Consider the following 27,040-nt stretch of genomic DNA (forward strand, 5'->3'; position numbering starts at 1 on the left):
CAAATTATTACCCTCCTAGCATTGGTAGGTTTAGGATTAGTTGTGGGGGAGGGGTTAGAATTAGGGGCGGGGTTGGGATTAGGCAATCAGGTGCTGACTTCAACGAGGGGGGTAATAATTTGGCAGGGGGTCGAAATTAGGCACAACACCTGGCGGCTCTCAGGCAGCACGTGAAGCAGGGCAGAGACAAAGGCGATCCACGATCGGAGACCAGGGCTGAATGCAACAGAACTGCCTGGGAAAATCAGGAGGAGGTAGAGAAAATAAAACTAAAAGATGAAACCAAAGACACGACACGACCTATCGCTCACACATGGCTCAAACAACGATCTGGCACAAGACAACACACACGAGGGGACTAAGGCCCTGTCCACACGGACACGGGTATTTTTATAACCGTGATTTTTTTTTACGCGGTTCGGCCGTTCGTCCACACGAAAACGCACTGAAACCGAACATTTTTGAAAACCCCTGCCAGGGTGAGGATTTTCAGAAACGCCGGTTACAGTGTTGTCGTGTAGACAGTGAAAGCGGGGTTTTTGCCTTGCGACGTCAGAGTGTGCGCCGTTATCCGCTGTGTTTGACGTCAGATTTGCGCTTCTGATTGGCCAACGTGGCTTTACGGTTAAGGTTTATATCGCCGCCTGCTGGCGTGGCATGCTCTTGACCGCGCTTGATAGCGTGTTTTTGCGTTTTCATGTAGACGGAGACCGAGCATGTGTGGACGGGATTTTTTTTTTAAAAACGCTGTAGGAAAAACTCCGGTTATAAAAATACCCGTGTCCGTGTGGACAAGGCCTCAATAGGAGATAGAAGGAATAAATTGATACTGGATCAGGTGGAGTGAGTGAAAAAATAGCGAGGTAATGAATGTAATAACAGGGGGGTGGGATGAGGCAATGACAGCGAAGCACATGGTGAATTGTCAAACCAAACCCATGTGCTGCCTCCAAACAAACACAAACACACGACAGAGACCGGGAAAGAAATGGAAGCTTTAGCTTAAGTTCTGTCAGGAAGACTCAATCAGCGCGCCATGTATTACCTCATCCCTATCCAATCAGGTGTTAATAGTCTCAGTATATAAGATTGGTACTTACACTTGTCTGAGTTCGCAGATGCTGACGCTGCCATTCACCTCCATCCTCCCCAACCACCACCAAGACGGTACCTTCCCCTCCATCCTCCCCATCACCACCACCAGGATGGTCCCTTCCTTACCTCCAGGGGGTCGGCTGCGCCCCCGCCTTCATCTCAGGCGGGACATGCAGATTCGGCTAACCTCGCTTTGCTCGCTAAGGACAGGGCCTACGCCAAAGAACTCATAAATTTATGCTTGCTGAGCTGTCAATAAATGTATATAGCCATTAAATTTATCTCCCGAGTCTTTCTGGTAGAACGGACAGATCAGCCCAGGGACATCATAATCTTAAACCAAAATAACTTCCCCTGCTTCTTGCAATGACACCTCTACTATTCTCTGATGACGTGTTTACTGGCGCGAGTGCGGGACAACCACAATGATCTAATCAAATCCTGATGGACAAAATCAAGCCACGGACTACATTTTTTTCTTGTTCGAGAAGCTGTTTAACTCAGATATATGTCATACAGGGCAGAAAGGTCTATTGCAACTTCCATTTCATGCCGATTTTATACGTTGTTAAAAAAGTACAAGACTGATCTGGGTTGATCTAGGATCTAAACTTCAATATCAAAATGCTTAAAATTACTCACACAAACATATACACTCATCTCAGATTGGTGTCTGGCCCTAGATGAGCTTTAAAAAATCCAAGGGAGCTGCTTATTAGTGAACACATGCTCCTGCAGATAGACCTGTTGTGTTTGTGTGGGAGTATGTGTGTGTCTGTGATGGAGAGCGAAAGACAACAGTGCTGTAAAGCTCCCCGACCTATCTGTATGATTACCCCCTCTCACATCTCTAGAGTCACATCTAACCTGCAGTCCATACAAAATAGAATCTATAAAAGATAGAAAATCTCTTCTAACATGCTGAGATTGACCCAGTGAAAGCGAGCAGAGGAGATTGAGAGAGGAGAGATGAATGGCTTGATTAGGGGTTATTTGTCTGATAAAGCCATATACTTTTGAGAGGCACCACAGATGGGCATGTAGGAATGCCTAATGTCCCTAAAGCTCTGGAACATGCATGTGCCACCAAAGTGGTTTCCATAGGAACATTAGCTCAGAGTGAGACACTCAGTATGTACGCTGTCAAGTCCCCAATCTGAAGGCTGTTTTAAAATCAAGTTTACTAACTAATGCATATTTTTTGCTTCTCTCTTATTGTCAACATTAAAGCCACACTTTGTAAGATTTTTGGATCAAAATATCCAAAAACCACTAGAACATCAAGGCATCATCAAGCTACGCCTTTGTTTTGAATAAACAACCTCTAGTGGCGAAAAGTTACATAGTGTGCCTTTAAATGGACGTTGCAATTGTTTTTTGTTCCCTATATGATATATAAGAGTTACGCGTCAGAGAAAATGTAGGACGGGACTTGTTTTGGCCATCAGGAATTGATTGGATCGTTGAATTGTGGTTTGATATTCAATCTCATGTGATTGACAGGTTTTCCCTCTCTTGCGCCGAAAACATATGCCTAATCAGAGAAGAGATGTCACTGCACGTGGGAGGGAAGGTTATTTGATTAAAGATTACGAGGGCACATGGGGAAAAAATTGGGATGCACTTTTATCTCTCTTTCTTTTAGTGTAACTGCTGTTGGAGTGCAAAGGCTAGTTTACTAGACAATGACCCACTGAAATCCATCAAGCTTCAGGTGTTAATTTTATTTTATATTACTTTATTTATGGAAGTTCATTGGTATAAAAATTACTTTTTTTCAAGGTCTGCTTTAGTATAGCAAGACAGTTTAATTGCATATACACAGAATGAAACGAAAGTTGCTTTCAGTTTTATTCATGATTTTATAAAATAGTTGTATTTCAGTCAGAAGCTGCATGTCAGGCCATTCATCAACTAATTCTGATTTGGTTTTGTTGTCCAGAGTGTTATTCATAATCGTTTATCAAAAGCCTTTTATGATTTGAGATTGACACCTTAAATCAATTTATCATAATGTTATATATTGTGTTTTAATTAAGATGAATCAGTAGACTTTGCATTCCACATATTATCACATCTGGCTAGGAATAGTAGCATCATTGAACGTCCACCTGCATTTTTGTACCAGTTGACAGTTCCAGTTTTTTTTGAGAAATCAATTAAAGCTGCAGTAGGGAGTTTTGAGAAAACGTTGACTTAGCCTGAAAATTTGAACAAGCACAACTTACAGGTCCCACCCCCTAGCTCTCTGCTGCGCTACAGCCCTCCCTCCACAGCTCGTCCTCCACAGCGGAGCCTGTCGTGAACGCGCAGGCTAGTAAACAGGGCCACCGATAACAGCGGATAAAAACTTATATGGCACATTCACTAAAAGGGACTAAACGTCAATAATATACTTTACATTGACTATGGCCTGCCCATACTTTGACTACAAACTTGGTCCTCAAATCATTATGTATTTTGCAATAGCCTACATAACTTTATAACGTTGCACTCTTTCTATAAGTTATAAATAGCTAGTAAGATAACGTTAATATAACGGTAACTAACGTTACAGTATGTAAGTAATTATTCTAGCGATATATAATGCTAGATAAGGTGTGCTAGTACATTATGTCAGCAACATGACAAGCCAGTGAATTAGCAGGTTTCAATTGTTGCTTAGCAGAGTGCGTGACATTTTATCTACATGTTATGCGGCTAGAGTTTTGACACCGAGTCAATGGGCTCTGTGTAATTCTTTCTTTTTCGCTTGTTTATCGTCATCAGTCTTTTTCCTTTTACCTCTTTGTTTTATGAGCAGGCGTCACTCGAGAATTGGCAGTTTAGGTTGTTTCTCCGTCATAAGCACAGCTGCAGCACGCCGGCAATCTTGAGTTTGAACGACGGCTCGCGCTCCGGCGCTCGCGCTGTGCAAGAGAGGGGTGTGATCAGCGCGTACACGAGCGTGATTGACACTGCTAAGACACTCCTCCTGGCTCTGATTGGTTGTTTCTGACCGGGAGCGTGTATTTCTTGCAAATGACCACTAGGAGGAGCCAGAGGAGCTTGATTTTTACACAGATTATCTGTCTCATATTCTACTGTCAGGACATAATGACAGTTTTAGCAAATACATTTTTTTTTTTAAAGTTACCTACAGCAGCTTTAATCTAACTTGTTGCAATTATAAGGCGGGTTTACAAGATGTACCCTCTGAAATTCATTACATTTATCCATGAGTAAATCATTCAAGTAGTTGTTTTTAAGCAAAACAACTTTCTCACAGTTGACTGGTGCTGATTATGCTATTATTCATTATTTGTCTATTAATGGTTCTGCAGTCTTAAATATTGCATTTCCCTATGTGCACTCATTTAGACACTTTAATCAACCTCATATATATATATATATATATATAAGTATCAATATCGCAATTTCATATGCAGCCTATACTTCCTTTCTGTCTCCTTAGCATTTAAAAAATAAAAAAAACGTCTCGGTTACGTATGTAACCCTAGTTCCCTGATAGGGAACGAGACGCTGCGTCAAACGCTGCGGGAACGCCCCTGCGTTGTGCGTCATGAAGCACGTATGGAATCAGCCCAATGGAGAGATGAAACGTCATAGGCGGGTGACGTCATCGACCAGGAAACTATAAAGCACCCCAAAAACACAAGCGCATTAGCTTCTGATAGGCTTGAAGGAAGCGCTAACGGGAGTGCCGGGAGTATGGCGGAGCGACGCAGCGTCTCGTTCCCTATCAGGGAACTAGGGTTACATACGTAACCGAGACGTTCCCTTTCAAGGGAACTTCGAGCTGCGTCAAACGCTGCGGGAACGCGAATACCCACGTCGCCATAGGACCAAATGACCGTCATGTGAGACTAGCGCACAGAGGACGAGAGCACCTGTGCCCCAGGGGTAGAGCTTAAGTCTAGGTCATAGAACTTAATAAAAGTATGCGGTGAAGACCATCCAGCCGCATCACAAACATCACTCAGGGAAACCCCCGACAGAAGAGCTTTAGAAGCAGCCATACTCCTGGTAGAGTGAGCTCGGACAACCAAAGGTGAAGGCTGGCCAGCCGAGTCATAAGCAAGTGAGATAGCCTCGACCACCCACTTGCTCATTCTCTGTTTCGACGCAGGACACCCTTTCCTGGGTGGCCCGAAACATACAAAAAGTTGTTCTGATTTCCTCCACAGGGCAGCTCTGTGGACATAAGCGTCTAATGCCCTAACAGGGCAGAGTGAATTAAGTTTCTCCTGGTCCGATGACTTAAATGGAGGAGGACAGAAAGCCTGCAGAACCGTAGGTCTAACGATATTAGTAGGGACCTTAGGAACGTAACCTGGTCTAGGATGCAGAAAAGCTTTAACCATGCCAGGTGCAAATTCCAGGCACGAGGGTGAAACCGACAGAGCCTGCAAATCTCCGATTCTTTTTAGTGAAGAGATAGCAAGTAAAAAGATAGTCTTAAAAGTGAGAAACTTCTCGGGAACTTCTTCGATAGGTTCAAAAGGAGCTAGGGAAAGACCTTCTAATACAATGGCCAGATCCCAAGTCGGCACCCTCGTACGAACTGCTGGCCTCAGCCTCAAAGTGCCACGGAGGAAACGAGTTATAAGCGGGTGTCTCCCAAGAGAAACTCCACTGAAAGGGACGTGGTAAGCAGCTAGTGCCGCCACATACACCTTTAGTGTGGAGGGGGATAACCCTGTGGAGAAGCGCTCCTGCAGGAATTCCAGCACTGCACCCACTGGGCAGTTAACTGGGTCCTGCAGGTGTTCTCCACACCAAGAAGTGAAAAGTTTCCACTTCAAGGCATAAAGCTTCCTCGTGGATGGAGCTCTGGAGTTAAGAATGGTCTCAACAACCTCGGTTGAGAGACCGGAGTCTATGAGCTGGGCCCCCTCAGAGGCCAAGCCCACAGTTTCCACAATTCTGGGCGGGGGTGAAGTATCGTGCCGCCCGCCTGGGAGAGTAGATCCCTCCTGACCGGGAGCTCCAAAGGAGAACCGTCCAGGAGAGAAATCAGGTCCGCAAACCATACTCGGGCCGGCCAGAACGGGGCTACTAGTAGTAGACTGACCCCGTCCCGGCGGACCCTCTCCAGAACTCCTGGTAACAGAGCAATCGGGGGAAAGGCGTACAGACGTGACCTCGGCCACGGCTGCACCATAGCATCCAACCCCAGGGGGGCTGGATGAGTGATGGAGAACCACCGATGACAATGCGTGGTCTCCTTGGAAGCGAATAGGTCCACCTCGGCGCGACCGAAACTCAACCAAAGGAGCTCCACCACCTCGGGGTGGAGTCTCCATTCCCCTGGCCTCGGCCCCTGCCTCGACAGGGAGTCTGCTACCACATTCAAATACCCAGGAAGATACATTGCTCTCAGAGATAGTAGCTTCCCTTGGGACCACAGGAGGATCTGACGGGCCAACTTGTAAAGCCGGCGAGACCGCAGGCCCCCCTGATGATTTATATAAGAGACCACCGACGTGTTGTCTGATTGAACTAACACATGATGGCCTCTCAGGTCTGTTAGGAAGTATTTCAGAGCCTGAAACACAGCCAACATCTCTAGACAATTTATGTGCCACGATAGATGATGATCCTGCCACAGACCTTGGGCTGGGCGACCACTCATGACCGCCCCCCACCCTGTGAGGGAAGCATCCGTCGTTAGCGTTATGCGACGACAAAGAGCCCCCAGCACAGGACCTTTGGATAGGAACCAAGTTTCTCTCCACATGACCAGAGCACGAAGGCAGCGCCGCGTGACTTTGAACGTGCGGAGCGGATTTCCCCTCGGGGAGAATCCCTTGGTCCTGAGCCACCACTGTAGCGGTCTCATGTACAACAGGCCGCAAGGTATAACGTTGGACGCTGCTGCCATCAGACCCAACAGTCTCTGAAACTGCTTCACAGTGAGTAGCTGGCCTAGCTTCACTTGTTTCACAGCTGAGAGAATCGAAGCGATGCGGGTCGGAGAGAGTCGCGCCCGCATCGAGACAGAATCCCAAACAACACCCAGAAAAGTGGTCTTCTTTTAAAAGGAGATAATACACTTTTCTTTGCGTTCAGCCTCAACCCCAACTTTCTGATATGAGCGAGGACGACATCTCGATGCCGAACCGCCATCTGCTCCGTCTGAGCTAAAATCAACCAATCGTCGATGTAATTGAGAATACGAATGCCCTGAAGCCTCAGAGGCACTAGTGCTGCATCCATGCATTTCGTGAAAGTGCGGGGAGATAAAGCTAGGCCAAACGGAAGAACCCTGTACTGGTACGCCTCGCCCCCGAAGGCGAACCTCAGGAACTTCCTGTGTTGTGGAAGGATGGAAACGTGGAAGTACGCGTCCTTCAGATCTATCGTGACAAACCAGTCCTCTGATCTGATTTGAGACACGATCTGCTTGATAGTGAGCATCTTGAATTTTAGCTTCCCTACTGAGCGATTCAATATGCGCAGGTCTAAAATTGGACGCAACCCCCCATCCTTCTTTGGAACGATGAAATATCGGCTGTAATAACCTGACTCCAAACTGGGAGGAGGAACCCGTTCTATAGCTTCCTTTTGAAGGAGCGTTTTCACCTCTTGTTCCAATACCAGAGCCTGCTCGGGGCCCACCACTGTGTGCAGAACCCCTCTGAATTTTGGTGGACGACACCTGAACTGGATAGCATAACCCTTTTCTACTGTCTGCAGGACCCAATGAGATATTTTTGGAAGGCTTTTCCACTCTGCCAGAAATTCTACTAAGGGTACCAGTCTCTCGAGACTGGCCTCTGGTGTAACTTGAGCAGCAAACGCAGCGCCCTGTAACGGCGCACCGGCAGGGAACAACTGGTTTGACCGCTCTGAGACCCTCCTCAGAGGGAGCGAGCGTCCCTCGGGAAAGCGCTCGCTGGGATCGTCTGTGCCCCGGCATAAAGGCGGGGTTGGCAGAACGAGCCCCTGAGGGCACCGAGGAGGAATGGGCACCGTAAAAAGAGGTGAACACCTTTCCGCCTCGGTGGGGACCACCCTCAGTATCCTGAACGCCTTGGCGTCAGGACTTCTTCTTAGCCGAAGCCTTCTTAGCCAATATAACTGTCCTCAGATCAGTTCTATTGCTAGAAGGCTTCGGCTGAGAGTGTCGCGGCTGAGCCCACTGTCCAGCAGGGGGAGCACGAGACGCGACACTCTGCCTCTGCTGCGCTCTATGTGATGAGCTCATAGACGGCCGGGGCTGCTCCCGCCCAGCAGCCCCAGGGACGTGAACTTTAAGGGGAAGAAACTTTTTAAAAACTGCAGTTTGTTTCTTTTCTTCCTGGAATTTATCGATAACTGAATTTACAGCATCACCAAACAAACCCAGGGGAGAGAGAGGAGCATCTAAAAGAAAAGCTTTTTCTTTCTCTTTAATATTGGTTTGATTTAACCACAAATGTCTTTCTGCGGCCACCAGAGCTGCCATAGAACGACCCACTAGCTTGGCCGATTCTCTGGTGGCACGCAGGGATAAATCAGCAGCCTGACGCAGTTCGCGAACTACGTCAGTACTGACCTCCTCACTCTCACTCACGTCCCTTAGCAGATCAGCCTGGTATGCCTGCAAGATTGACATAGTATGCAGGCATGACGCAGCCTGACCTGCTGCCGAATATGCTTTACCCACCAAAGCCGAGGTGTTTCTTAATGGCTTGGTGGGTAATGCCGGTGCCTTAAAAGATGATGCTGCTTCGGGGGAGAGATGGCTCGCAAGCGTCTCTTCCACACGAGGCAAAGCACCATAACCATGAGCCTTGGCTCCCATTATATTTGCATATGTTGAAGTCTGGGGACTAAACACTCTATATGACACCGGTTTTCTCCATGATTTCGACACCTCGGTGTGGAGATCATGGAAAAACGGCAGGCACCGGCGTGGAGGCTGCACACGTGACGGCAAAAATCTCTCATCCAACTTTGATTTAGAAACAGACTCCTGTCTAGTCACTGGCCATTCAATATTAAGTTTTTCAACAGCTCTTGTTAAAACCTCCATAAGCTCATCACTTTCGGGAGTGTGGGGTGGCGAATCCTCCACATCTCCCTCAACACTGACAACATCCAGCTCCTCAGAACTGGATAGCTGCAGCATTGGTGCCTCAGCCCGAGCGGAAGAAACCGCAGCGCGTGCTTCCGAACCCGGGACTGAGGCACTGGATCTCACAGGTGAAGGGAGAGATAAGGCAGAGCCCGTCTCAAACCCCGCTGTGAGATCCATCTGCGATCCCCACGATAAGCGCCGCCGCTCTGCCTCGGCAGAAGCGGGACCCGAACCGCGGGGAGCGCGCACCGAACCGCTCTCCTCAAAGAGCGCTCGCCGGGAGCGGAGCGTCCTTAACGGCAGACGCTCGCAATGCTCACAGTCTGCCCCCTCGAGAGCAGACTGGGCATGCTGAACTCCCAAACAAACAACACAAAGATCATGTGTATCCCCGCTCGTTAAATAACGCGAGCAGGGAGGAACACACTTCCTAAACTGTTGTTCGTCCGCCATATCTCTCAATATAAGGATAAATTGTTTGTGTGGTGCAGGGTATGTAAAGACAGACAATATCACACAGGGACAGATTCACATGTAGCGCGACTGAAAGCACAGAAGCTAATGCGCTTGTGTTTTTGGGGTGCTTTATAGTTTCCTGGTCGATGACGTCACCCGCCTATGACGTTTCATCTCTCCATTGGGCTGATTCCATACGTGCTTCATGACGCACAACGCAGGGGCGTTCCCGCAGCGTTTGACGCAGCTCGAAGTTCCCTTGAAAGGGAAACTTATTTAAGATACATTTATTTCTCTGTAAATGTCGTGGAGTTTTGGAGAGTTAGATGCTGTTAGTTCAGCCCTAGTGTGATGATCCATTTTGGCGGTCACTGATCCAAGAGCTGAAAGTGCGTGGAAGTGAGGGCAAGATGGCATGTTTGTGTGTATGTTTGTGTGTGTGTTCACATGTGCACCAACGTCCTTTTGCTCTTATGAGCAGATGTTTCTCTGCTGAAGATTGATGTGCAAGGGGAAAATAAGAAAAGCCTGTTATTTTTCCACTCATCTGGGCCTGTGAAAAGTGGGAGGCCCATCTGATCCTTTTAGTGAAGGTGTTTTTGATTCGAGCTAGATTTTTCCCCTTTTGTTCCTGCTGAGGAGAGGCATCCATCTTCGGAATTGAAACGTCGACTTCTCTGACCCGCACCTGCAACCAAAGAACATTCAACCAAACCCCTATTCATACCTCTGTCGTACTTTTGATCTGTTTATCTACTTGCTCATCAGTAAACAGTGTAGACTCTGAGCTCCCCACCTGACACAGTCAGTAATCCTGTAACGCATACACTCCACTGATGAGAAGTCACTGATGTTGTCATTGTGTGAACATTGAAAGACAGAGCAGAAGTGGTGGTCATCATCACTAAACAGACAGGTATCAAAGTCACCAGGATGAACCTATGAGATAGAAAAAGACCCAGGCCCATTGCTCATTAGTGAGCCAATGAGAGAATGTGATTAATCATATGTCACCAGAGAAGAGACAACTGAACAAATTGTTTAATTGTGTTAAACATGCTTTCTGTCAGTTCCCAAATCTACTGAGAGCCTTGTATATGAGTTTTCTTTTCTGTGTGCGTGTGTGTGTGTGTGTGTGTGTGTGTCTGTGAAATTTGAGTAAATACCAAACGTTTTTGTTATTTAAAAATGTATATTAAAATAAAAACAATAATTGTGTTTTAATTGAGATTAATAGACAATCCACCACATATAATCTCATCTGGACGGTTGCCAGTTTTGAGAAATCAATTAGATTAACGTAGTGTGCTGCAGCACTCCAATATTTTTTGGGAAGATGCATCTTATTGGTTGGAAACAATGGTCCAATCACTGCTTACTTATTTCTAGACATCACATTGTATTTGGAATGTTGTTGGATTAAAAAAATGCTGCATTTTTGTATTAACGTAATGGTGGTTCTGTGTATTTTTTATCTATAATTATGAAGATAGAACCTTATTTCTCTTTTTTTTTTTTTTTTTTTTTTACAAAATATTTAGTTTTTTCATCTTTGAAATATATAAAGATCAAATAGGCCATGCTGGGAAGATCAGAAACCTAAAGTTATTGTAAGATTAATAAAAAAAGACCCCTCTTTGTTTATTTGTAACCCCCAACCAAATTTTAATGGAGTCCTTTGCTTTATTATTTATTATCACTTATGAAATCCATTATAAATGTATGTTTTGTTTATCACATTGAATAAGTAATAAGGCTGGTTCACTATCTTTATCCACTGCTATTCTGAGTGAATAATTAAGTGAATAATTAATTTATTATTATCTTTGACGTTGTCAGTCACACTCTCATTGGCTCATTAATAAGCAATTGAGTGTTTAATGAATAATAACACAAAATATGCTACTTATAAAATGTAAGTTTTTATATAACCTGTACAATTTACTCAGTATGAATATTCAAAAAATATTATGAATAATATTAGCCTACTTATTTTAATATAATAATGTACATCCATCCATTCTCCAATTCGCTTATCTTCTATAGGGCCTGGGGCCTATGATAATATAATACTGATTTGTACTAAATGCGTATTATTAGTAAATAAAAATGGTTGATTTCATTGCCATCAGCAACCCAAATCAGATACTTCAGACCATCGACTGCTAGTTCTATGCACTGCAAAAGATTTAATTAAGAGCCAAATATATCACCAGCTGTCTGTAATCTAAGTATCTATCAATTAAAGTATGCCAAAAGAACATTATTCCAGTTTAAATTCAGTGGATAGGGTACAAATATGTTGGTTGTTTGAACGAGTATGCGTGGACCATTTTGGGCACTGCGGCGGTGGCGCAAGAGAGGAAAGATTATGTGAAACTGCAAGGGTGCAAACCTAAGTTGTGTTTCCTGCCCCTGGAGTGAGGTTAATCAATGAGATGTGTAAGCACAGCTGTTCAAATATTTATTCTAAGCAGGATACTGACAGCAGAAATGCACACACACAGAACAGTGGATTAGACCTGTGAGCCATCAGAGGGACAGATAGAGACGGGCAGAGAGACAAAAAAAAAAGGTGTGAGATGATGGATGGCTCATTTCGTTTTGCTCAAACACTTTCAGAAGTCTTTCTGAAAGTCTTTCAGAAATCAGATTTTATCCATTTAATTTCTACATCAATAAGAAAAGACGTTTAAAGAAACCTTTTCAAAAAGAGATCAGATAGGCTAATGAATTTTTTTTTTTTTTTTTTTTTTACCAAATATCAATTTAACATATTCTTTATTTTTTTTTAAATCAACTCTTTCTTTTTTCTTTTTGCTTTCATGCTCTTTTGTTGCCGGTGTGGATGCCAATGACGAGTAGCATCCTCTGGGTGTCAGCACTTCCCATGTTTCGCTATCCATCACTGATCCACAGTCGGTGTTTTAGCAACCAAAAAACAATGCATAAAGTCAAATGTAGGGTGTAATTTAGATGTACTGGCCGATCTTGGCTTGTAGCAGATATGCAAGGGGCTGTGGTGGGTGAGATTATGGTTAGATCATCTTGTATTGATGATTTCAGAAAACTGTCACTTGAGTTGTTATTAGACCTTCTGCCGGCCATTGAGGGAAAGTGAAGGTCACTTTGGGGTTTTCGTAAGCCTTCCAAAAAGATGATATTACTAATGGGCAGAATGATGTAGCCTATATCCACACACTCGTCCTTTGAAAAACAGGTGCATGCTGCAGCTGCAATTTGAAAAACAGGGGAAAAGACAGAATGATAGAGGAAGGGCTAATGAATAGAGAGAAACATCCGAGCAGAGGACGAATATGAGTTTAAAGATGATATAGCATTCGCTGCAAAGAGTCTGGATGTAAGGGAGCTACCACCGAACAAGAGAAGCGCACTAAATTATTGAAAGCATAATAAAATGTCCTTGGGGACAGAGAAAGAAAACACTACATTGTTATGCCCCCCGTTTTCTCCTTCAGCCAGTGATTATTAAGCCCAAAAAAAAGGTCATAGTCTCCCATCGTTTTTCACAGAGAGAGAAAATCTTATCTCTAAATAAAGTTTTTTTCCCCTATCTGGACTTTTTTACTTATTTGCTTTTCTAAAGATTGTTTGCCTTACGATTATTCTCACCATACTAATTCCAGCCCTTTTCAGTGTTCTTCGAATTTAAAAAATAAATAAATAAATAAGATTGAAGTCATTCAGCACAGACCGAAGCTGAGAAGCTTATTTAAAACTGTTTTTCACCACTTTACAGTCCCCCCCTGGAGAAGGAATTGGTTAAGCATGCTGTTTATGCCACGTGCGATTGGTTGATGAAGCCATCTGACTCGAAGCGTGATTGGTGGATGGGATTAATCAGGACAGCGGGCTGAGAGCCGTCCCGGTTAATTTTGCATGCGATTGTCACTTGCTGTGCAAGGAGGACATTTGATGCTAAATTCAAGGCCGTGGCACTGAAGATTAGAATCCGTTATGTTTTATCAGGTGAGCGTGTCTCGCACAACATGCGGCAAAGCCAATCTCAGCACCCCAAGTAAACAATTTGCCATTAATCGCTCATCCTGCTCAAACAAATAGATATTGATTCTGCTTTTCAGCACACGCTTGCCGGCAGATTTGTATCAGCGCTGAAGAAAAGGCATAAATTGTTTTTATATCTGGCCGTTATGTAAAGCATAATGTATTAACTTGGGCTTTGCATGAGGGTTGTTTCAAGTGTAACAGTATAGGAAGGGGTCGGTTGATATTTAAGGGTCAGTGATGTGGCACTGTTTTTTTTTCTTGCTTTATTAAAGGTATTAAAAAATATGTTAAAATGCATTTTCTAATTTTTATTCATACAGTAGTGGCCAAAAGCTATGTCCGGAGGGAATATTTGATTTTAGTGACCCTACAAGTTTGAATAAACCTGAGGAAAATCATTATATATATATATATATATATATATATATATATATATATATATATATATATATATATATATATATATATATATATATATATATATATATATGATGGAAGAACAAGACACCTTGGTATTTATCTGGTTTTATTTTACAATGCAAACAAACAAACAAACAAACAAATAAATAGAAAAACTAAAAATCTCACCGGTTCTCTCTTCTCTGTTTTTGCATGTGTTCATTATTTCATTAGCCTGGTAAAAAATTATGTCCACACAATTTGATTCTAAGCACAACTATGCTTACAAAATCTGTAACACATTTTGAATAATATTTGACTAAAGGGTGAATATGCCATTTTTCATAGGCCGGACATCACTTTTGGCCACTACTGTATGTAACTTTAATTTCAATACTTAAAATAGTTTGGAGTTGAAATACAAATGTGTGTAGATTCTATGTTGTCTGTTTTTTTTTTTTCTTGTAGTAATTTTTTTTTTAGCATTTTACATTTTTTAACTATTATTTTTATTTTTTCAACTAGGTTTTGTTTTTCTTTCTTAACTACATTTCTTACTTTATTATCTTCGACATATACCATTGACCCCATTAACTGATCTTTACATTGTCTGTATGGACCCTCCCCATGTAATAGATGCCAAAATCTTCTGATGAACATTTTAAATATGGGCTGTATCTGATTTTTTTTTTCACTTTCATTTCAGTTCCCATTTTCCTGGTAGAGCTGCACTGAGAGTAGAATTACATACCCTCCCCCGTACAATTGATTTGTGAGTAATTAAAAATGTCTGCAGTTGGACATGGTCCAGCTTCATGTTCTATTCATGCAGATTAATACATATTTGTCGGGGCCTCCGGGATCAGACAGGCAGCAATGTCTGCTATTAAACATTCATGAGGGAGCAGAACACAGGGACTCATATCCTACTGGTATTTATGGGTCCATTTCTACATCTTAGTGCCATCATAATGGATTACGAAATCAGAACATTATTGCTTAGCAGGGATGGAAATTTAATTTGTGTCACGGAAATTTATTAAGAAATGGCTTTTTCTTGGAAATTACACTCACACGGATGGTCCGTGTCTGTGTGTGGGTTTAATACAGGTGGCTGGAGTGTTTGGGGCAACTGGGCGGAGTGCAGCAGTGAATGTGGGGGCGGAGTCCAGACGCGCTCACGGACCTGTCAATCACCTCCTGAGGAGGCGTACCTGTGCGAAGGTGTTCTTGAAGAAGGTCGTCCCTGCAACTCTCAGTCGTGCATTGGTAAGTTCTACGCTCATACACAAATGCATGTGAACGTTCGCACATCCACTTCTTCTCTTGCTTTCTCTCTCTATCACTATCTGACACCTCATTTTTTTACATTCCTCACATTTCACTGTAAAAAAAAAGATTTTTCTGCTTCCTGTGTGATGTAATGATAGAGCAATTATGATACAATGATAGACCGATGATAGAATGAGCGTTTTTGTGTGCTTTTCATTGGACCCATAGGCTACAGGCAGTATTCCTCTAAAGGCAAGGGTTTAAGTCCAGTGAAATACAAAGGAATGCAAGAGGCCATGCTTGGTAAGGGCGTCACTGACCAAGTCAGTATGAATGTGACTGTAGTGAGTAGATTTCCACTCAGTTTGGATGGAGGCCATGAGTAAATAACCCACTCCATGGTCAAGGCCATCGGCTGCAGATGTCTTTACCTCGATTGTCTGTGTCTCTGTTCCGCATAGTCTGCTTATTTTTCATCTGCCATCCACTGCTCGCTCCATCTTGCCCTCTTTCAGCACACTTTTCGATGTTCAAAGCTCACGTTTCGAGGTCACGCAAACTCAGAAGTGTCCAAACTCTCACACGGTCTCATGTTCGCATGGAGAGTATCAAACCAAACACAGGTCCACTTCTCAGATATGTTACCTTAAACTTCACACAAAATCCCAAGCATGGCTGATGCTGGTCTAGATGTTCAGTTCGCACAGCACTGCCCGATCAGAAGTCGACTGTAGTTGCTAACCCCACCCCATCCTGCAGGCAAAGGCAGACTTGGCACTCGTAGCCAATCCCTGCGCTCGGTGGACAGCCGTAAACGAGAGGACTCTGATAAGACCCGCAGTGGACAGCAGTCTTCCCAAACAGGTAAGAAGACAGGTGGCATCAGCCTCCACTTCAGCTTGGGGTCACACGCATACACACACACCTGCAACCGTTACACTCACTAGTTCACATACAGGGGAGTAGACTGGATGCGTATGTGGCTATGGCCTTGTTTTTTTTATGCTCCTGTCCTTGTGATTTAAGTTTTGTTTGTCTTTGTCATGTGTATTATGGCATGGTTCATGGCAGAACATCGTGATATCCATGAATCATGGACACCATTGCTTACAAGGAAGCTAAAAGAGTTTTGAAAGGGTCGTAACCCCGTATTACGAAACAACCAAGAACAAGGGGGTGGTGATGCTTGATTTGCATGCTTTAATATAAAATAAATATTGGGTTACTAATAATGATCTAATCCCTTGTATTTTTTCTTTTCTTTGTGAGTACTGCATGAATTTGTTATAATTATCATATCAAAATGTATCAAATGATCATATTTACAGTTACCACCAACATGAGTAACTGTTCAAAATGAATGTCATTTTCCTCTATGAATGCTTCTAAAAACGTATCTTTTCTCTTAATTAATCAGAAATTGTGTTTTAATAAATTGTGCATGGTTTTACCATTTTTTTATTTACTTTTGGAAGGAGATGGTAACAACTACTGTAAATGCATATTGTTTAGTTTGCCTATGCAGGGTATTAGTATGGAAACTAAAAGGTTTAATGCCTCTAATGTTGTCAGAATTAGATTAAATCTTTTCCTCCTTATCAGTTTATGTTTTGACATTCAATATCATTCTATTGGACATTCTTGATTCTCCATTTCCACTGGATGGTAATTATAGCCTAACTCTTACTGTTGGATAGCCATGACAGCCCATATTATCCATTGGAATGTCAGGACAGCCTAGTGTTTCCAATTGGACATTTAATATCTTCCCATTTCTTTGGGATTACACATGATTCCTTGGCTTTCCCAGTTGCTCAGATATTAAAGTCTGATCAATTGGACAGCCTTGTGAAATCCTTGTATAGATGGCTGACCTACATATCCTAAAACGAAAAGCATGAACTTCTACTACGGGTAAATGCTGAGGATATGGAATCAGAAATGAAATTATTTAAGCCTCCCCTGTTAGATGAGGTGGCTAATCCCGCATGTTAATTAGTTTTGGCCCTTTTCCTACCCTTTCCTCCGCACTTTACCCCATCCCATCCCCACCCTTCCCCCCGTCCCTCTCAGTGGATCCTCCGTCGGGTGAGGAGTGGTCTGCGTGGAGCGTGTGTTCGGCCACGTGCGGTGAGGGCTGGCAGAGCCGCACACGCTTCTGCGTCTCCGTGTCGTACAGTACGCAGTGCAGCGGGCCGCTGCGCGAACAGAGACCCTGCAATAACACTGCTGTGTGTCCAGGTAAGCACAGCCCACCTCAGGCCTCTCCTCACCCCCACCATCGTCCTTATCCACCTCCCATCTCCCATCTCCCTCCACTCAGGTCCATTAGCTTTGTCACTCACCTTCCAGTCGCTGCCCATCTGAGGCTAACTCTTCCTGGGCTTCCATGTTACGGCTACTCCCCTCTAAACCCTGGATCCTGGAGAGCAGTGGTAACGGTAATGGGTTTAAGTGCAGCATTGTCAGCTAAATCCCTGTAGTTCCCACTGCATGTAGGATGGTTTCTCTCAGTCTCTTTTCATTCCACCATTTCAGCATCTCAGGGGGACATATGAACATGTTATTCGGTTAAAAACACGTGTCTAGCCAAGCACAATGTTGTAATAAGTCCTAATTATTTTATGCAGAAATAAAATGAACGATTTGCTCTTTAACATTCAGAACTTGCAGCTGAAAATTATAGTAGTCTTTAAACACTGAAGGCCCATTCACATCAAGAACGATAACTATAAAGATAACTATACCAGCGGACGATATCGTTCTGTTTATTCAAGCACGTGCTTGTCTGCCACTTTAAATGTTCAAGCTCGTTACAGCAGGATGGATTCTGATTGGCTGTATGTACATTTTTTTATCGTTCATCAGCTAGATAAAATCGTTCTGAAAGTGATTCCATCGATATCGTTTCTCTGTGCCATTATCGTTATAGCTGTGGTGTGAAGTTTGCTATTCTTTAATATTGAGAACGAGAACTGAATCTTTATCGTTATCTTTATAGTTATCGTCCTTGGTGTGAATGGGCCTTAAGAGTTCCATGTATATTTGTGTTTTACATCCCCTGTAATTCTCTGTTCACACTGACAGCTGTTTTGTGCTGTATTGTTGGTTGTTAGTTGCAAAATCCCTTTGGAACGAAAGTAAGTTCACTTGATGGCCGTATTTGCAAGGCCTTAGTCCATGCAAGAAACTGTTTTTCAAACTCACATTTAAATAACATATTTTAAATCAGCAAAATAAAATTCACATGAACTGTCTCGTAAATGTTGTTTCTTATCCTCAAATGATGTTTAATTGCATATATTTCTGATTGGTCTAGTTTTAGCCAATGAGCACGTGCATTCCTAAGCACTGTGGAAACTGGAGTGTCTAACAGTTGCTACAATGACATGATGACCTTACGACCTGCTAAATGGCGCTTTTTTTTAGAAGTTGGGACTACTAGAGCCGCCCTATTGCTTGAAACTGGAGTGTCTAACAGTTGCTACAATGACATGATGACCTTACGACCTGCTAAATGGCGCTTTTTTTTAGAAGTTGGGACTACTAGAGCCGCCCTATTGCTTGAAACTGGAGTGTCTAACAGTTGCTACAATGACATGATGACCTTACGACCTGCTAAATGGCGCTTTTTTTTAGAAGTTGGGACTACTAGAGCTTGTTGCTTGTTGCAGTTTCTCCAGTACATAGCAATACAAGTGAATGTTGTCTTTTCTAGTAGGCATTCCTTTCGTAACATTATTGGTTAGCTATCTAAATGGCTATAGCTTCTGAATATCTGATCACAAATGTGATGTATTGCTTGTAAAAAATAATATGTTCTTCTGTTTGGATAGGGAATCAGATTTCTTGCTGCTAAAAATGGGAGTGGAAAATGTTCGTAAAATTGCAGCAATACATCATATCATGAACAAGATTTACAACGATCAATGCATACTGCTCAATGTGCTCCAATGTCTTCACTCCTATTGGTAGTCGCCCCATTACTTCGCCTCTCATTATACGTTTCTCAACTTTATCTCATCCCAAACGGTCACTCATGACATCGGGAAATCTGCAACTCCCATTGAAAATAAATGAATTAAAATGAATGCAGATTGTTGTCAGTGTGAACCCCTCTTTATTTTTCCTCTAGTGCATGTGTGTGTGTTGTCGGGGTGCGTTTTTCTCTCTATAAATCATACCCTAGCCGCTCTGATTGCAGTGCACGGGGCATGGGACGAGTGGTCTCCATGGAGCTTGTGTTCTTCAACGTGCGGCCGCGGCTACAGGGACCGCACTCGCTCCTGCAAGCCACCACAGTTCGGAGGAAACCCCTGTGACGGTCCGGAGAAACAGACCAAATTCTGCAACATTGCTGTATGCCCAGGTGATCTTTGGGTCTTTAAATACATACTGCCTCATACAGATTTAATGACTTCCATCAAGAAGCACAATTAAAGCCTAATGTGAGGCACTGCAGGAGAAGGAACCATTGTGAAGTTCATAGCAAATGATGGTGATTAAGTGATGCTTTAAATCACTATGGATTGAACTAGAGTTTGGCAACCCAAAGCTCCTCTTTCTTTCCCCTGCAATATATCTTTCAATAATGTCCCTTTATCACATTCCACTCTCAATCCCTCACTTTTGTCTACCTAATGTTGCTTTGTATCCTCTATATTCAGAATAATCTTCAGTTTCTTCTTCTGAGTTCATGTGTTTTCCCCTGTAGTGGATGGAGTGTGGAATGAGTGGTCCAACTGGAGTTCCTGTTCCTCGTCCTGTTCGAATGGAACAATGCAGCGCACTCGGGAATGTAACGGCCCCTCGTACGGGGGCCTAGAGTGTCAGGGCGAGTGGCGTCAGACACGTGACTGCTTCCTCAGAGAGTGTCCTGTGGATGGCCAATGGCAACTCTGGAGCTCTTGGGCTGGTTGTACCAAAACTTGTGGTGGAGGAAGCCAGCAGAGACAGAGGGTGTGTCATGGGCCCTTTTTTGGAGGGGAGCCATGCCCAGGGGACAGAGAGGAAGTTAAACGTTGCAATGAGAAGAGGTGTCCAGGTGAGACAATCAAGTGGTTGTAGCCAAAATTCATTGGGTAATATACTGGTAGACACAATAAACTGGTAGAAATTTGATAACTGGTATACATTTTGAATCATCATCATCTATCATAGTTATGCTCATGTGGCGTTGCAGATTTGTGGCGTCACAGAAGTTTATAATTTTCATGCATTTTTAAATTTTGCCACTTTAAATGATTTTAAACTGATGTGAAAGAGGTCTCAAATCAGTTTTCTGTGTGCGCACTTCAGGTTCTGTCAGAACAGCATGCAAATGGCAACTTGAGACCTCTTCGGCATCTTATTGTGCTGTTAGTTATTTTTTGTGATTTATTGCACTCAAACGGTCAAATACACACAAAGTTATGTCAAAATGGCGTCTTAATTGAATGTTAAAAAACATTGGAAGAAATTCAGAAGTGTGTCAATATATTACATTGGTGCATTAGGTCTTAAAGTGACCGAAGCCTAATAAACCTGCTGCTGTCTGTGTCCTGTTAAATAACAAAAGGAAAAGAGAAAACCACTCACTGCTCTTGACTGTATACCCTTTTGTAGATTTAATAAGAATCACTGTTAATTTCATACAGTGAAGACTATGCAGTGTTTGATTTTACATCTGATATAATTTCTGTTGCATTTCTTACTTTTGACCTACCTGAAAAGCTAAAAACACATTCATTTATATTTTTGCCTATTGTGTTTATTTGCATATAATTCATTTCATTGATCTTATTTAATTACTGATGGTTTATTTGTCTTCAACAAAATAAAGAACATTTAACTTATATTGGTAGGGCAAGTAATGGTTTTTGCTTTGATATTAAAATAAAAAATTGTGAAATTTTAATACCATATAAAATGGTGGCATTGTAAAAACCTCATTCCCAGAAAAAATATAACCATTAACATATCGCCCACCCCTGTTTTTGCAACCACAGAAACCGAAAATTCTCAGGACAGCAGCATGTGTCCAATTTTTAATCTTAACCGTTCTATTTCATCAGAAACGATCTTGAAACAGGGCTTTAAGTGTAAAATACCGAACTTGTCCTTTAAAGTTCCTTTAGAAACAACAATGTTTGCTGTAACTTATTTTTTGATTTGTTCACATTTGAAAGACCTCAAGTTTTTGCGGGATTGATTGGGATATTTTGTCTTTTCTGACTTGTGGTTTTGTGCAGAGCCGCATGAGATTTGTGACGAGGAGAATTTCTCTAACGTAGTGTGGAAGAAAACACCTTCAGGGGACACGGCGGCTGTCCGCTGCCCTCCGAATGCTGTAGGTAAGACATGACTCATGCAAACACAAATAATGGAATAACTTTCTAAACCGTCCCTTAATGTTATAGACAGACATTTTTAGGACCACGGACAGCTCCAGAAGCTGGAAACAAGGAAACAACAAGACAACACGTAGCATACAGTTTTTAACCAATCCTTGTTCAAGATCTGGTAATGACGAACCATTTCTGTGATGCAGGACTAATTCTTCGGCGATGTTCGTTGGACGATGAGGGCATTGCATACTGGGAGAACCCGACTTACATGAAGTGTGTCTCAAATGATTACCGAAGTATCCAAACACTGGTTGGTGATCTCCAAACTCAACCCTAGCTAGGCTAACACCAGAAGTGTCTCCAAGGCTAAGGTTGGTTTTGTTCCTCCTCCAGACCAGAGATCACCTTTCCAAGGCTCAACGAGGGCTTGTGGGCGACGGGGTCTCTGAAGTCATGACAAAGCTGAGGGTGACGTCCAGTGATGGAACAAGCTACAGTGGAGACCTTCTGGCTATCATAGATGTACTGAAAAACATGACGGAGATATTTAGGAGGTCCTACTACAGCCCCAGTAATACAGACATGAGGGTTAGTGGAGCGTTATTTGCTTAGTTCCAAATAAAGGACCATTTTGATCCAGATTGTCCCTGAATGTTTCTTTCATGTGGTTTTGTTCACAGAATTTTGTGCAGTCAGTGAGTAACTTACTGATGGAGGAAAACAGGGACAGGTGGGAGGAAGCACAACTGGTGAGTCAGTTCACTCTCTTTCCTCTCTATCTCCATGTCTCTGTCATTCATTCGTTCATTCTTTCATTCATTCATTCATTCATTCTTTCATTTTTTCACTAACTCAATCATCATTCACTCATTCTGTCCTTCTAATGTTGGTATCGTCTCACTCTCTTTCACTTAGTAATTATGCGAGTTTCAGCTGGTTCTAAAGGTGATTAATTGGCTAATTCTCTTCTCTTCACTGCACATCTTTCTTTCAGCTGTTTGTCTCCTGCTGTTTAGTTAGATCATTAGTTAGTTTACAATTTATGTCTTAACGCAAGCTTCAGTTTACATTCTGAAGGAAGGATATCATTAGGCTTGTAGAGCGGCAAAACTGCATGAGTATCATGTTATTTTTAGAAACATCAAAAACATTTAAAATGAACTTACAGAATCTCACAGTGAAAGAAGAGCTAACAAACGTTTTAACATTCAGCTCTGTTTTCCTTTCTGACAGCTCGGGCCCAATATTAAGGAGCTTTTTCGTCTAGTGGAGGACTTTGTGGACGTCATCAGTCTCCGCATGAAGGACTTCCAGGATACTTATGAGGTCACCGACAATCTGGGTCAGTTTCCGCTGACATTTACCCCGGTTTACACCCCTGCAATAATGTCAGAGGATGGTGGTCATGTAATTTAGGGGTTGAATATCTGTGCTGGCAGCCTAGAAGTTGCAGCTACAAACCCAAGAAAGAACTGGAGATTTGCAAGAGGCAAATTAAAAGTATACAAAGATATAACGTTTAACATCATTATAGGCTTTTGATGGTACTGAAATAGATGACCAATTGACATCCCCCAACACTATTACTGACATACACCTTGAACAGTTTCGCACTTATCTGAAAGCAGTGATACACAATAACTATGTGTAGATCTAGACATTTCTGTAGCTTTCGAATCACACTCCACGCACATCTCTCCTGCACAAGGAAGACTCTGGTTTATTCAGCCCCCAGGTTTGCAAGAACAGGGAATATGAACCGCCATGGTCATACGTCGTGGGCCGCAGCTGGTAGAGTTTAAAAGGAGGTGTGAGGGGCGGAATTAGGTTCTGTTTACCTCTGAATCACTGAGCTGCCTATGAGCTCTGATTCTCCCATAGTGCCAACACCTGTCCCACAGCAATGACCTATCAGTCCCACACATAGCTTTAAGGCACAAAGACATAACAGCACACATTCATCAACAGCCTGGAAATAGAACTGTATCATGAGGGATAGTTAGTAACAGTTAGCGCACACACCCATCGAGGCTTGGTTCTAGTGTGGGAGGGCAAGTTCAATTCATTTTCGCTCTTATTCACAAAACAATTAATGTCTCTTCTTTACACCACACAAAACAATTAGATGTTTTTTCAGAGCTAAGGCCTAGCGGATATGTTCTAAAAAAAATGCAGTCCATATATTCTAGATAGAATATAATTTAAAAAGTTTGGGGTCAGTATGATTTTTCAAATGGTTTTCTAAGAAGTTTCTGGTGCTAACAACCAGCATAGGTTCTAGTTTGACCTGCACTGCAAGACGATCTCAGTCAAAATATGTCTCTGTCAATAAAAATTAGGAAAAAATGTCATGTTCAACATGTCATTATATCAGCCCGGTATCTTGTTAACACAACTTCTGAGGCTGAGATTTAATTAGTTGGTTACTTGGTTGTTTGGTTAGTTGAGAAGTCCTGAAACACAAGCAAAGCAAATTTCTGAGTAAATCAGTCGAAAAACCATTTGTATGTAAATTGTTCCATTACATTGAATGGAATAACTTTCAATGTATAATAAACAATTGTTCAACCATAAAGAACAAATGGCTTTATGAAACATCTATTTCACAGATTTATTTTTTGAGTTTCAAAAATAAATAAATAAATTAGTTTTTAAATGGGTATTGCAAATTTTTTCTGTGATTGAAATGTGGTCAGTGTGATATGGTACAGATAATATGGCTGGCAGACGAAGGCTGAGATCATAAGAGAATGAAAGAGTTTGAGCCGAGAGAGTTTGTATGGCGGAGTCGTCTGACAGCATGAGACGTTCTCTAGTTGAGATGTGATCGCTGTGCAGTGAGTCAGGATATTGGTGTTGCCATGGATCTTACAGTTCCCTTTGGATTCTCCCTCTAGTGTTGAGTATTCACAAGAGGCCTGTTGCGGGAAATGCAGATATCACTTTCCCGATGAAAGGATGGAGGGGGATGGTGGACTGGGCTCGCAACTCTGAGGACAAAGTCAGAGTGGCTAAAAACATCCTGGTCACTGGAAATCCAGGTACGAAACACACAATCGTACACGACGGCACACACATATGCTTGTAAGCACAGTGGTCTAGTGGTAATTATGCTACAGATAGCTACTAGCTTGTAGCTTATTCTGGTATGGCTGAGTGCCATACACTGTCCCTGTTAAATAAATAAATAAAATAAAATAAATAAAATAAATAAGATACAATGAGCCGTGGTGCTCATATGGGAAGCAGGTTTTAAATCTGGCCCGCATTTTGTGCCCTTTGAAATCCATTTTATTTTTTCCCCAAATTCTGTGCTTTGCGTTTTTAATCGGAAAACAATTTATCATTCTTTTATTGTAACCAAATGAAAATAAAACTTTATATTCCTTATAATAATAATAATCAAACATCAATATTGTTATTATTACTTTCAGAAGTACACTTTACTATATTATAGTTATATATTTCTATCATTATTTTTTAAGTTAAACTTTTATTTATAAATATAATCATAAAGTCATAAATATCTTTGCGTTTTGACAAGTTTATTTCATTTTCCCAAATCAAATGGTGAAATGCTCATTAAGTTCATTCCCAAAGCAGCTCTGGAGATGAAGTTCATGTGGAGTGTCCTCATAATATAGAAAGATGGCAGACACTGAAAACACCATGAGTATGTTTGAGAATGTGGTAGATGCCGCTTATTCACTCAAAGACACACAGAACAATCAGATTACATATTAAAATAGCAGTCCTTTTTGCTGTTTAATAATTGCAGACGGTTGGTCATATCACAATTTGATTAATTTTACAGTGTTATTTTTGATTTATTAATCCAAAATTTGCCAAATTCTGTGACATTTAAAGCTATACAGTAAATTCCATTTTTTATACCTTGTATTCCCATTCCCTTTTTTTCTGTTTTGTAAAACAGTACAAAACAGTGTTCAATAACAAATCTTTGTGTTTGTTTGAGGATTTTTTCCTCTCCTTTGTTTGAGAGCATATTGCTGTAGGCTGATCAATTCTTGCCATGTCCGACTTTACAGGCCATTAAAGAAGCTCCCCCCCTCCCGCGAGTATGCTAATAGAGGAGTTGCTACTTAATCAGGAGTCGGCAGGAGCCAATCAGGCACAATTAGGTTTAATTCCCCTTCCCATTGGGAGATCTGTTGCCATGCCACCAGCGGTGGATTGACAGGTCATCAAGCTTTGGACATGCTGTGATGAGCGAGAGGGATTTGACAGACTGAATCCAATGAAACACATTCGCACAGAGTGAACGAAACACTTTCATCAGGATCTGCTCTCATTTAGATGGTCAAACAAGATGTCTCACTCACTCATTCAGTGAAGAGGTGTGTTCGTTTAGTAGGTCTAGCCAATAATATGTGCCTTCACAGCCTGCACTTGAAAGCTACTGGTTCTATAGTCAGTCTTTAAAGGCATCAAATCAGAAAAAGACACAAAGTGAACAAAAATAAATATGAGTCTGTATGAAATGAGACTTATCTATTTAAGTCTGCATGAAATGAAAACTCACCCTATATATTTTCTAAATGCACGTTATATATCTTATTGTCTATCTTATATCTTATCCATTCATATTTCATTTGTAAAAAATGTTTTAACCTCATAATGTTTAATCAAATTGTCATAAATGGAGCTTTCGGTGAAAACATCAACGCCCACATCAACGTCCAATCATCAACCAAACCAACCAAGTCCCTGCCCTACATTTTCACTTCTTTTATATAATCTGTTACACTGAGATGTACACCACAATATGGAAGAAAAGATTTGTCGCTACTTCCATTTCATCACTTCTTTAAGTTGATACAACTTAAAAAATGGAGTTACTCAGTAACTTAGGTAAATCTAATTTATCTAATTAATCTAAATGGTTACTTGTTATTGTTGATTGTCAACTTTTCATGTCAACTTTTTTTATTATTTTAAATTTAACTAAATTAAGTAAAGTTGTTGTGTGGATGTAAAATAGTATGTAAAAAAATTCTAAGATGTAAATAAAGCAAATATTATTGAAATACATTTGAAAAGAAAATACAATTTTAGTCTAATTGTATGCGTTATTTGCCGTTTTGTAATCATTTGTGAAATTTACTAGCAATTTCTGAAAAATGTTTCAAAGTAAATACAACATCATTTTTCTTCAGTAGGGACTTTTAATATATTACCATAAAACATGAAAATCACTAGCTTAATAAAAGTCTACAAAGGTTTTTTTTATTATTATTTTTTTTTTTAACAGTGTAGTGTCCTCTAGTACTCTCTGTTATACGTAAATGCCCCCTCGGGTCTCATCTGTTCCCATTATTGTGGCTTTGGCATATTAGTCGGAGGGGAAGAGGGGTGGGCAAGCAAAAACTCAATTACC

The 27,040-nt window shown here is 41.8% G+C and overlaps 1 protein-coding gene across 12 annotated transcripts in view; it reads left to right on the forward strand.

Annotated features, from left to right (window-relative positions):
* Positions 1–27,040, forward strand: part of adgrb1a (adhesion G protein-coupled receptor B1a) — a 102,219-nt gene that overhangs the window by 31,323 nt on the left and 43,856 nt on the right. For 3 of the 12 annotated variants that reach the window (XM_056270883.1, XM_056270885.1, XM_056270888.1), the window contains exons 3-14: positions 15,155–15,313; positions 15,545–15,619; positions 16,076–16,180; positions 17,390–17,557; positions 19,506–19,685; positions 20,031–20,360; positions 21,547–21,648; positions 21,846–21,952; positions 22,036–22,230; positions 22,323–22,391; positions 22,876–22,984; positions 24,540–24,683. In XM_056270883.1, the coding sequence (XP_056126858.1) occupies positions 15,155–15,313; positions 15,545–15,619; positions 16,076–16,180; positions 17,390–17,557; positions 19,506–19,685; positions 20,031–20,360; positions 21,547–21,648; positions 21,846–21,952; positions 22,036–22,230; positions 22,323–22,391; positions 22,876–22,984; positions 24,540–24,683 (1,743 nt within the window). The remainder of the gene's footprint in view (positions 1–15,154; positions 15,314–15,544; positions 15,620–16,075; positions 16,181–17,389; positions 17,558–19,505; positions 19,686–20,030; positions 20,361–21,546; positions 21,649–21,845; positions 21,953–22,035; positions 22,231–22,322; positions 22,392–22,875; positions 22,985–24,539; positions 24,684–27,040) is intronic. The other 9 variants (XM_056270884.1, XM_056270895.1, XM_056270891.1 and 6 more) reach the window with 8 other exon arrangements.

Source organism: Rhinichthys klamathensis, unplaced genomic scaffold (assembly GCF_029890125.1).
Source record: "Rhinichthys klamathensis goyatoka isolate OS25496 unplaced genomic scaffold, OSU_Roscu_1.1 h1tg000309l_1, whole genome shotgun sequence".
NCBI lineage: Eukaryota > Metazoa > Chordata > Actinopteri > Cypriniformes > Leuciscidae > Rhinichthys > Rhinichthys klamathensis.